At 44.0% G+C, this 13,186-nt stretch overlaps 1 protein-coding gene across 1 annotated transcript in view; it reads left to right on the top strand.

The window, feature by feature from the left end:
- The first annotated feature begins 693 nt into the window (after window positions 1–693).
- The window catches only part of KCNK13 (potassium two pore domain channel subfamily K member 13), a 125,922-nt gene continuing 113,429 nt past the window's right edge, over window positions 694–13,186 (top strand). The window contains exon 1 of the mRNA XM_065404379.1: window positions 694–1,030. Within this exon, the coding sequence (XP_065260451.1) occupies window positions 694–1,030 (337 nt within the window). The remainder of the gene's footprint in view (window positions 1,031–13,186) is intronic.

Below are 13,186 nucleotides of genomic sequence, written 5' to 3'. Positions count from 1 at the left end.
GTGGCTGCAAGCTCGGGAAGTTCCCGCGGCCGCTCTGAAGGCGCAGACATGCCGGGAAAGGTCAGGGACAGTATGGCTCTGACTTGTGTGAAGGAAAGGAAGAAGGTCTCGCTTTGGGGGCATGGAGAGATGAGTTCACACGTTTGCACCTGAGCGCTCCGGAGACAGCAGCTTCGCATGGAGTTCGGTCCCTCTCATCCCTCGTGGCAAGCTGAAGTTGCGTTGTTGGGGTCCCTTGGCTAAGTGGAGGCGTGTGGGGCGGAGGAAGGAAAGGATCCGAAACTTGACGAGAAGAGCAGACCAGGCTGTGTCGGGCGCCCCCGAGACCAGGTTGTTTGCCCGAGGACGGAAAGTCACTTTCTGAGCCAGCAGACCCAAGTGGGCGTCTTGAGAAATGGCCCGGAGCGCCCGAGGATGAGCCCCAGCCGTCCGAGAGCCGGGAAAGTGGCGATAAAGATTCACGAAGCGCTGCACGCCTCTGTCATCCAAGTGCCCTGGAGAGGCCGGCCGGATCCGCCGGCAGAGATGCGGGGTGGCCATGGATCGCGCTGCTCACGGCCCCTGGCAGCCCTGGCGCCGGGAGTATAACCCAGGACGCCGCTACGCTTGTCGGGGTTTGGGGGAGCTGCAGTCGGGTGCAAACGTAGTGCCGGGCTCCAGCAGCCCCCTCGGCCTGGTCCCCCGGGGCGGAGAATGGCGTGGCGCGGCTGCTGCTGCTCCAGCCTGGGTCACCTGAATGAGGATAACGCCCGCTTCCTGCTGCTGGCCGCGCTCATCATCCTGTACATGCTGTGCGGGGCCGCCGTGTTCTCGGCCATCGAGCTGCCCACCGAGAGGGAAGCCAAGGAGAAGTGGGAGGAGAGGTTCGTGAACTTCAGCCAGAGGCACAACCTGAGCCGGGCAGAGCTGCAAGACTTCCTCCGGGAGTACCAAGAGGCCAGTGTGGCCGGGATCCGGGTCGATGACATCAGACCCCGATGGGATTTTACCGGGGCCTTTTATTTTGTGGGGACTGTGGTTTCAACAATAGGTAAGTCTAAGTGGCAAGAATGTCCCTGGCGATCACAATGAATCCCTCCTAGTGTGACCCATGACAATGGAGGAGGGGGGGATAACTAATGTAGGCATCAGGGGGTGATTCAATCCCCAGGAGCAGCAAAAAGGATGCTATCATCTGCCACTACCTTATTCCCCTGAAAAGTCTGCTTTATTCCACTCCCGCAAGATTACACAGCAAACTGGAGGAAAGGGGGACTCCAGTCATACACAATGAAACCCTAATTATGCAATTTCCTTGTTGAGGAGACATGAGAAAATGTCCCCAAACATATTGAGTACAAGTCCCCTCTTCCTTTTTTAAATCCCCTTAAGCACCCCAATTGCCTGGTGTGGTGGTTTAAAACGTGTTTCACTGTAGTACAGAACAAATGATCATACCTTTCTCCTCATTCAGTCTCTTTTTCTGTTAGAGGGACACTGTCAAGTGAAAAATCACATTTGTAAAACAAAAAGCAAATGTCCCTATGTGTATTGACATTAGGCACCTCACATCTTTGAATGGGAAGCAGGCTTTACAATCTCATTGACTTTTCATCATTCATGCTGACTTGTTTTTTGGCATTTTACTCAACTGGGGCAGTGAAAGTAGTCAACTTAGTTTCATTTGAGGTCACCAATTCTGCAATGACAAACCCTGTAGAGGAACATTTACATCTAAACCAAAAACTTTTTGTCTTCACTGATGTTTCTTGATGTTTAGGTTTTGTAAATCTTGTTATAACAAAACCTAAAAAAAACCCTCAATTTAAGGCCAGGAGGGACCATTGTGATCATCTAGTCTTACATCCTGTATAACATATCCCATATAACACACTTTACAGTACCCCATTAAACTGTAGAATATAGTATGTGCATTTGGCTTTACAAATGTTGACTCTTAAATCATGCAAATCCTTTGCTTTCTGTAGGACAATCAACAAGTCAGTGTGTTCTGTACATCTTGTTTTGTCCCTAGATTTTTCAGGGTTGGAGAAGCAGAAGAAAAGCCTGTAGGGGGATATGACTACTGAACAGAAATCACAGGGGGGCTGATGGTGTTGGACTTAGAGGGACAGCAAGTTTACATATAACACATGAAGGCAAGCAACTGAATATTGACAAAATGTACAAGTGCTTGTATACAAATGCTAGAAGTTTAAATACTAACATGGATGAACTAGAGTGTCTGGCATTAAATGAGGATATTTATATAACAGGCATTGCGGAAACTTGGTAGAATGAGGATAATCAATGCAACATAGTAACACCAGGTAGGATGACCAGATGTCCCAATTTTATAGGGACAATCCCAATATTTGGGGCTTTTGCTTATATATTACCCCTCCCCCCCATCATTTTTCACACTTGCTATCTGGTCACTCTAACACCAGGATACAATATATTTAGGAATGACAGAGTAGGTTGTGCTGTGGGGGAGTGGCATTCTGTGTGAAAGAAAACATAAAGTCAAATACAGTAAAAATCTTAAATGAATCAAACTATACCATAGAAGCTCCAGGGATAGAATAATGCTTGAATAATAAGAGTATAGCAGTAAGAATATACTATCGACCACCTGACCACGATGGTGACAGTGAAATGCGCAGGGAAATTAGAGAGGCTGCAAAAGCAAAAAACACAATGGGGGATTTCAACTATCTCCATATTGACTGGGTACATGTCACCTCAGGACAGTATGCAAAGGTAAAATTTCTTGTCCCCGTTAATGATTGCATCTTGGAGCAGCTTGTCCTGGAATCCACAAGGGGAGAGGCAATTCTTGATTTAGTCCTAAGTGAAGCACCGTATCTGGTCCAAGAGGTGAATATAGCTGAACCACTCATTAACAGGAACCATAATGTAATTAAATTTAACATCTTTGTAGGGGGGAAAATGCCAAAGAAACTCACCACAGTAGCATTTAACTTAAAAAAGGGGACACCATAAAAATGTGGAAGCTAGTTAAACAGAAGTTAAAAGGAACAGTTACAAGAGTGAAATGCCTGCATACGCAATGGAGATTATTTAAAAACACCATAATAGAGGTTCAAACTAAGTGTATATCGCCAAAGGGGGAAAAAAACAGTAAGAAGACCAAAATATGCCACTATGGCTAAACAACGGAGTAAAAGAGGCGGTTAGAGGCAAAAAGGCATCCTTTAAAAATTAGAAGTCAGATTCTAGTGAGAAAAATAAAAAGGAGCATAAACTCTGGCAAGTCAATTATAAAAGTATGATGAGGCAGGTCAGGAAAGAATTTGAAGAACTACTACCTTTATGCTGTCTGGACTCTGAGGGGCAAAGATCCCTAAACATAAGCAAGAGAGCCTCATGCAGCTTGGCATGGGTCAGCCCTAAGGGACAGAGAGAGCTGCTTATTATAGAAGCTTATATTACCTTTTTAAATCTCAGACTGTAACTCATTTGTGTGTGTATGCTTCCTGTTTTAACTTTGTAAATAACTCCCTTATTTCCTTTTTTCCTAGTTAATAAACCTTTAGTTAATTTATTACAACCCCCCCCCCCAAAATTAACAACAATTTTTTTTTAACTACATCAAAAGCTGGAAGCCTGCCAATCAGTGAGTGGGGCCACTGGACAATCAAGGTGCTAAAGGAACACTCAAGGAAGACAAGGCCATTGTGGAGAAAGCTAAATTAATTTCTTGCACCAGGCTTCACTGCAGAGGATGTGGGGGAGATCCCCACACCCAAATCATTCCTTTTAGGTGACAAATCTGAGGAGCTGTCCCCGAGTAAGGCAGCAATAGAGGAGGTTTTTGGAATAAATTGACAAATTAAACATGAATAAGTCACCAGGATCAGATGGTATTCACCCAAGCGTTCTGAAGGAACTCAGATATGAAATTGCAGAACCACTAAGTGTGTTATGTAACTTATCACTTAAATCAGCCTCTGTACTAGATTACTGGAGGATAGCTAATGTAACTCCTATTTTTAAAAAAGGCTCCAGAGGCAATCCTGGCAATTACAGACAAGTAAACCTAACTTCAGTACCAGGCAACTTGATTGAAACTAGTAAAGAATGGAATTATCAGACATATAGATAAACAATGTACAGTAACTCCTCACTTAAAGTTGTCCCAGTTAATGTTGTTTCGTTGTTACATTGCTGATCAATTAGGGAACATGCTCATTTAAAGTTCTGTAATGCTCCCTTCTAATGTCGTTTGGCAGCCGCCTGCTTTATCTACTGCTTGCAGGAAGAGCAGCCCCTTGCAGCTAGCTGGTGGGGGCTTGGAACCAGGGTGGACCGGCAGCCCCCATATTAGCTCCCCTTAAGTTCCCTGTGCAGCAGCAGCTGCCTGCAGTTCAGCTGTGTCCCTCCCGCTACTGCCATGTGCTGCTCCTGCCCTCTGCCTTGGAGCTGCTCCCCGAGACTCCTGCTTGCTGTGCGGGGGGGAGGGAAGGAAGAGGAGGGCTAATGTCAGGGTGTCCCCCTCCCCTCTGCTCCTGCACCCCACTTACCCCATCTTCCATAGAGCAGGGGGGACACACCAGGGCTCAGGATGGAGGGAGCTTGCAGCATCTGCGGTCTCAGCAAGCTGATCTAATTAACAAGGCAGTGTACTTAAAGGGGAATGTGCATATCTCCCTCCATTCCTGCTGCCTTGTAAAGTGAGAGAGTTAACCTTTGAGGGCTCAGCCAATTGCTAGTTCATCATTTAGCAGTAAGGGAAATATCCCACCCTCTGGCTCCTCCACCTCAACCAAGCTTCGCAATCATCATCACTGTGTACCAGTATTAAATTGTTTGTTTAAAACTTATAGTGTGTGTGTGTGTGTGTGTGTGTGTGTGTGTATATATATATATATATATATATATATATAGTCTTTTGTCTGGTGAAAAAAATTTCCCTGGAACCTAACCCCCTCATTTACATTAATTCTTATGGGGAAATTGGATTTGCTTAACATCGTTTTGCTTAAAGTTGCATTTTTCAGGAACATAACTACTACGTTAAGTGAGGAGTTACTGTATTGGGAAAGTCAATATGGCTTTTGTAAAGGGAAATCATGCCTCACCAATCTCCAAGAATTCTTTGAGGGAGTCAACAAGCATGTGGACAAGGGTGATCCAGTGGATATAATGTACTTGGTCTTTCAGAAAGCCTTTGACAAGGTCCCTCACCAAAGGCTGTTAAGCAAAGTGAGCAGTCATGGGATAAGAAGGAAGATCCACGCATGGATCAGTAACTGATTAAAAGATAGGAAACAAATAGTAGGAATAAATGGTCAGTTTTCACAATGGAGAGAGGTAAATAGCGAGGTCCCTCAAGGATCTGTACTGAGGTTTGTACTGTTCAACGTATTTATAAATGATCTGGAAAAGGGGGTGAACAATGAGGTGGCAAAATTTGCAGACAGTACAAAATTACTCAAGATAGTTAAGTCCAAAGCTGACTGCAAAGAGTTTCAAAGGGATATCACAAAAGTAGGAGAGTGGGCAACAAAATGGCAGATGAAATCATGTTGATAAGTGCAAAGTAATGCACACTGGAAAACATCATCCCAACTATACATACAAAGTGATGGAGTCTAAATTAGCTGTTACTACTCAAGAAAGAGATCTTAGAGTCAACCTGGATAGTTCTCTGAAAACATCTGCTCAATGTGCAGAAGCAGTCAAAAAAGCGAACAGAATGTTGGGAATCATTAAGAAAGGGATAGATCAGTGTTTTCCAAACTTGGGACACCGCTTGTGTAGGAAAAGCCCCTGGCGGGCCGGGCCGGTTTGTTTACCTGCCCCGTCTGCAGGTCCGGCCGATCGCGGCTCCCACTGGCCGCGGTTCGCTGCTCCCGGCCAATGGGAGCTGCTGGAAGCGGCGGCCAGTACATCTCTTGGCCTGCGCCACTTCCAGCAGCTCCCATTGGCCGGGAGCAGCGAACCGTGGCCAGTGGGAGCCGCGATCGGCCGGACCTGCGGACGGGGCAGGTAAACAAACCGGCCCGGCCCGCCAGGAGCTTTCCCTACACAAGCGGCGTCCCAAGTTTGGGAAACACTGGGATAGATAATAAAACAGAAGATATCATAATGCTGCTATATAAATTTATGGTACTGCCACACCTTGAATACTGCGTGCAGTTCTGGTCACCCCATCTCAAAAAAGATATATTAGAATTGGAAAAGGTGCAGAGAAGGGCAAGAAAAATGTTTAGGGTATGGAACAGTTTCCATATGAGGAGAGATTAGAAAGAATGGGACTGTTCAGATTAGAAGAGAGATGACTGAGGGGGGATATGATAGAGGTCTTTAAAATCATGAATGATATGGAAAAGTGAATAGGGAGGTGTTATTTACTCCTTCACATAACACAAGATCTAAGGGTCACCAGATGAAATTAATAGGCAGCAGGTTTAAAACAAAAGGAAGTACTTCTTCACACAGTGCACAGTCAACCTGTGGAACTCATTGCCATGGGATGTTGTGAAAGTCAAAAGTATAACTGGGTTCAAAACCGAATTAGATAAGTTCATGGAGGATAGGTCCATTAAGGACTATTAGGCAAGATGGTCTGGGCCCCAACCCCATGTTCTAGATGTCCCTAAAGCACCAACTGCCAGAAGCATCTGGCACTGACCACTTTCAGATACAGGTTACTGGGCATGATGGACCATTGGTCTGACCCAGTATGACCATTCTCATGTTTTCAAGTGCTGAAAAGAAGTCCCGAAGGGGTTTAGGGGTGCCAGGAAGAAGGCTTGTTTGGGATTGCCGCAGACAGCCAAAAGTTCTAGAGAAATTGAGCTTGCTTTAGTGAGATAAGAAATGCAACAAATGAACACTGTCTTGTGTTCATTTAACTTGTGAAAAATGGGAACACTAAATTTTTCTAATGGTCTCCAGATGAAATTGGTTTCACTTTGTTTCCAGTATGATCCATTTATTGAGGAGTGATTATTTAATTACATACAGGAATTCTTCATGGAATTCTTCTTTAATACTTTCCCCATATACAGCAGCTTTGAGCTGTCCTGCTATGTGATGAATGCTTGAGACCTTCAAGGGGTTGTGCTAAGCCTTTTCTAAGGTTAGTTGAGTCTCTTAATTAACTCTTAAGATAAACTTTGGGTAAGATGAACATCATATTTATTTTTGTTCCCTGTTATTTTATAGCATGTAGATTCGGGTGTTTCATGTTCTTTGAATTTGAATCAATGAGATTTAAGAACATACTTAAAGTTAAACATATGCTTAAGTGCTTTGCGGAATTGGGTCCTTATAGCAGAATACAATACTGTGATACCTGTTTGTAAAAGTTGTTATGGCTTTTGTTTTTCAGTTTTCTCAATCCTTTCATGTTACCATTTCTTGTATGGGAGAAACCTGGCAACTTGAAATGAACCCTTTCTTGCTATCCATTCATCTTCCTTAGCAATGCTTGTCTCTGTTGTGGCTACCTTCTTCACTCCTTTTCCTAATTAGCTGGACTGCTTTCCAAATTCCCATAAAATTTGATCTCTTCAATAGAAACATGGACCAGCTGTTTCTGCTTGCAAGTGGTTTTTCAGGAATAGACTTCTTTATGACATATTCCTATTAACAGCACCTCCTCATGCAGTATTATGTACCCATGTAGGAAGCTATTGAGTTAGCAGGAAAACAGCCCTAATAAAATGTGGATTTATTTCTCGTGTGAACTTACAATTTGGTATATTGTTCTTATTCTTTTCTGTGCTGGTCCTACCAAACTTCCTTTGCTATAGTACTAGGGCAACATCAAGTAAATGAATTCCCCCCCCCCCCCAAATGAAGCAAACCCAAACACTTCACTATATGACTTATGCATTGCTGAAATAGTGCTACCCATGGAGTCAGCTGCCTCAAGGTACCGTGTCTGAAAAGATACACTGCCAGGTATTTTTGGCTTTGAGAGACAGGAGGAAAAGTCTCACAATACTTAGAAAAGTTTTAATAGGAAACAATGCAGAAAGTCTTTTTAATGAAAACATTCAGCTACTGTGTCCATAACCCAGGAATGAAAACTAGAAAGTGAAACTGACCAGCCTCGTTCCACTGCCCAAGCTGTATCAAGTGTAAAAATAAACAGGCCACAATGGGTCAAAATAAATTAATTTATTATTTTTTCAGTTTAATCATTTAGAGCCAGATCCTGAAAAGTACTGAGCATTCTCAGTTACCACTGAAGTAAATGGAAGATCAGGTCTCTCAGCAACTCATAGGATTTGGGCTCTTGTGATGCGTTTAGCCAACTATTAGGGCCCCATCCACTGCCATCTGAAACCAATAGAGGGACTCGTATTGATTCAATGTGCATTAGATCAAGCCCTTATTTTTTAACCGTATGTTGTTTTTATCTAGACAGTGTCTCCTTATCTTATGTAAATATGGTCTCTCTCTCTCTGACTAATGTTGCCTGATAGAGTCAAAGGGACATGTTTTCTTTATTTCTGTTAATTTAAAATGTGCCCATCAGAGCCAATGTCATGATCTTGATGAAGAGAAGGAAGCAACGTATCAAGCTGGCATAACTGAGAGCTAGCCTCCCATGTCTGTGTGCACTATGTATGATGGCGACAGGGGGAAGACTTGTGTAATTTTATTCAGAAAAGCCAGGGATCCTTTCCTGAGAAATTATTGAAATTCTGCATCATTCCTGTATGCAAGCAGCTGCAGTACACTGTGTTGTGGAGGATGTGAAACCCAAATAGAGGAGTGGAAAAGAGATTTGGCAACAACATGCATGATCCAAAGCTCTTGTGAGTAATGTTTCCTTCTCTGGAGGGTGTGTTGCATAATCAAATGAGAGAGCCACTGGCAATCACATCAGCCTGTGGCACAGGAGGGAGTGCAAGGAGCCAAAGCACCTATATAAGGCAGCCAGAGGGTGCCACTGACAAGGAAACATTATTGTTCACTAAGGGAGAAATCTGTATCAAGCAAAATAGAGATGGAAAATAGCTATATGGAATGATGCTGCAACAGGTTCTATCCAAGAAACAAGGAAGAAGTGCTGATTAATGCCAGAGAAAGGGCCCATTTCCTCACTCATGCCCAGGTAAAATCAGCAATAATTGGATGGAGTTACACCAGTGCAAAACCTTCATAAGCGAGGGGAGATTCATGCCCAGAACGACAGCTGCCCTTTGCAGCAGAACTAAGCAAAGGGCTTGGGGGAGCTGTTCCCAGAACAAGGGGTTGGTCTTGGAGGGATGTTCCTTGGGCAGAATTAAGACTCACTGGCAGGGAGGCCTGGGTGAGTGGAACACTGCTGGGAGTTCTCTCATGGGAGACCTGTCTTGGGGCCCCTGGAGAAGAGTTGCAGGAAAGAAGCGAATCTGGGAGCTCTCAGGTAGATGGTCTGGAGAGTGGAGCCCTGGAACAAGGTCAGAAGGAGTCGGGGAACAGACTGGAGATGGACTCTCGAGAGGGTGAACGGGAAATGTTGTCCTGGGAGGGGGCATGGAAAACTGCTGGGAACCCAATGTACTTCGGGGATTTCAGGAGATTGGTATTATCACAAGGATTCTGTGGACATGTACAAGAATAAATTATGCCTTGAGGTGGGCTTTCGAATTGGACACTGTGAGAGACTAGGGCCCAGATTCATAAAGGGACTCAGTGTCACAATGCTGCATATCAAGGCGCTTAATTTTTAGGTGCCTAGAAAATCACAGGAACATCACTGTGATCCACAAAGCTGTTAGGCATCTAGGCTCCCTACACAATAAATGGGGAGAGATAGTTGCCTTAGAACAGTGGTAGGCAACCTATGGCATGCGTGCCAAAGGTGGCACGCGAGCTGATTTTCAGTGGCACTCACACTGCCCGGGTCCTGGCCACTGGTCCGGGGGGCTCTGCATTTTAATTTAATTTTAAATGAAGCTTCTTAAACATTTTAAAAACCTTATTTACTTTACATACAACAATAGTTTAGTTATATATTATAGACTTATAGAAAGAGACCTTCTCAAAACGTTAAAATGTATTACTGGCACGCAAAACCTTAAATTAGAGTGAATAAATGAAGACTTGGCACACCACTTCTGAAAGGTTGCCGACCCCTGCCTTAGAATGTGATCCACAAAAGCCAGCATGCTAGGCAGGGAGCTGCCTAAGCAGGCCAATGAGAGCTGCTGACAAGAAGGGTGTGTGCTAAGCCTTGCCTCTCTCTCGGAGACAGGCATGAAGTCAGGGTGCAGATAGATGCCTAGCTCTGTTTAGTGATCCACGAACAGGAACCAGCCACCTGGAGTCAGGCAGCTTAGGAACCTAAGGGGTTTCTTGGATAATGAGTTAGGTGTTGCCTTGCTTCACACAAAACAGCCGGAGGAGGTGGAGGCGGTGGTGATGGTGCCCACCTTATAACTGTTAGCCCAGTGGTTGAAGGGCTCGCCTGAGAGGTCGGAGACTCAGGTTCAAATTCTTTCTCCCTCTCTGGCAAAAAGGGGGTAATTGAACAGGGATCTCCCATATCCCAAGTGAGTGCTCTACCCACTGGGCTAAAAGGTATAAAATGGGTAGCACCACCGTCTCCTACTGTAGTGGTCAGTTTTTCAATCTGGTATGTGGCCTCTGAGCATGTCTACTGGATCAGGCCCCGCCCGTGAGATAGGAGCTTCATCAGAAGACAGGCGTCTAGATGCCCAGAGGGAAGCAGCAGTGTGCATGTTCAAAGGCAGAAGTTATAAGCATTTAGGGAATTTTTACCCTGAAAATTTAGGCTCTCTCGGAGTTTAGGTTGACTACAGGATTGGGTGGGAATTTTGTGGATCACAGTGAAGCCTAAAACTGGGCCTTAGGCACCTAAACCCAAAACATAGGCACTGGAGTCTGAGATTTAGGTGCCTAAGTACCTTTGTGGACCCTACCTGATGTTCCTTTCATGGACAAAAGAAAGGGGAAACTGAGGCAAGTACACTTGTTGTACCATGGCCTGCTGCAGGAGAGCACTCCGAGGAGGGGCTGCCTTATGACAATCACCCACTGGACTCCAATTTACCATGAAGGCAAAGAACTCAACAGGACAATGGATTTACCTCACTGGAGCTGGTGGTTTCTCATTCATTGCTTTGTTTAGTTACTAGATTTTTTCTAATGTTAGGTCCTCTGTGTTCTTTCTCAGTCATTCATAGAATCATAGAATGTTAGGGTTGGAAGAGATCTCAGGAGGTCATCTAGTCCAATCCCTTGCTCCAAGCAGGACCAACACCAACTAAATCATCCCAGCCAAGGCTTTGTCAAACCGGGCCTTAAAAACCTCTAAGGATGGAGATTCCACCACCTTCCTAGGTAACCCATTCCAGTGCTTCATCACGCTCCTAGTGAAATAGTGTTTCCTAATATCCAACCTAGACCTCCCCCACTGCCACTTGAGACCATTGTTTCTTGTTCTGTCAAGAAAGATGCACCTCTACACAGCAGAGCAGGATACTGGTTAGAGCAGTACACTGGGAGTCTGACTCCTGGCATCTGTTCCCAATTCTGTCACTGACTCTAAGTTTAGCCAAGTCACTTAATCTATCTCAGTCTCAGTTCATCCATCTCTGTAGTATTTTCCTGTCCCATGGGATAGTAAGCTCATTTAATGAGTGTAATGTGCTTTGAGGTCCTGGTCTCCTATAAAAGTGCTTATTATTCTCATAGTGCAATCCCAGCTCCTTTGTGCAGCCCATAGTGAGAATGCCTTTTGTTGACATCCCATACTAGACAATAGAGGCCCAAAAGAACATATCAAGGCTATCACCTTTGGCTTATAACGGATATTTTTCTGTACCTTAAGTGTCAGATATATAGCTTTTAGCTTCAAGGAGTTCTAGTGGAGGTGGATTCCTCACAGTTTCTGTGATGTCTCCTAGTTTATGTTGGCCTGAACAGGAGGAGTGCTGAGGTTGTTCCCTGCCCACAGATCCCCTATGTGTCCTCATGTGCCATTACCTTAGAATCAGAGAAATGTAGGTCTGGAAGAGACCTTAAGAAGTCATCAAGTCCAGCCCTCTACTCTGAGGCAGGACCAAATAAACCTAGACCATCCCTGACAGCTGTTTGTCCAGACTGTTCTTAAAAACCTCCAATGACAGGGATTCCATTACGTCAATTGGATGCCTAATCCAGAGCTTAACTACTCTTATAGTTAGAAAGTTTTTTCCTAATATCTAACCTAAATTTCCCTTGCTGCAGATTAAGCCCATTATTTCTTGTCCTGCCTTCAGTGGACACAGAGAACAATTGATCGCCATCCTCTTTGTAACAGCCCTTAACATATTTGAAAAATGTTATAAAGCCTCCCCTCAGTCTTCTTTTCTCAAGACTAAACACACCCAGTTTTTTTAACTTTTCCTCATAGGTCAGGTTTTCTAAACATTTTATCATTTTTGTTGCTCTCCTCTGGACTCTCTCCAATTTATTCACAGCTTTGCTAAAGTGTGGCATCCAGAATTGGACACGGTACCCCAGCTGAGGCATCACCAGTGCCAAGTAGAGTATCTTACATACAACACTCCTGTTAAAACACTCCAGAATGATTAGCCTTTTTTTGCACCTGCATCACACTGTTGACTCATATTCAATTTGTGATTCACTATGACCCCTGATCTTTTTCAGCAGTACTACCACCTAGCCAGTTATTGCCGATTTTATAGTTATGCATTTGATTTTTTCTTCCTAAGTGTATACTTTGCACTTTTCTTTATTGAATTTCACCTTATTTCAGACCAATTCTCCAATTTGTCAAGATTATTTGGAATTCTAATCCTGTCCTCCAAAGTACTAGCAACCCCTCCAAGTTTGCTGTCATCTGCAAATTTTATAAGCATACTGTCCACTCCATTATTCAAATAATTCATGAATATATTGAATAGTACCGGACCCGGGACTGACCCCTGTGGTACCCTACTAGATATTTCCTCCCAGTTTAACAGTGAACATTGAAAACTATTCCTTGAGTATGGTCTCTCAACCAGTTGTGCACCCACCTTGTAGTAATTTCATCTAGACATTTCTCTAGTTTGAAAATGTCATATATCAAAAGTCTTACTAAAATTGAGATATATCACGTCTACTGCTTCCTACCTGTCCACTAAGCTAGTAACCCTGCTGAAGAAGGAAATTCAGTTGATTTGGCAAGATTTGCTCTTGACTAATCCATGCTAGCTATTCCTTATAA

This window comes from Emys orbicularis, chromosome 4 (genome assembly GCF_028017835.1).
Source record: "Emys orbicularis isolate rEmyOrb1 chromosome 4, rEmyOrb1.hap1, whole genome shotgun sequence".
In the NCBI taxonomy this organism is placed as follows: domain Eukaryota; kingdom Metazoa; phylum Chordata; order Testudines; family Emydidae; genus Emys; species Emys orbicularis.
Note: the sequence above shows the minus strand (reverse complement) of the source record. Positions and strands in the feature narration are given on the sequence as shown.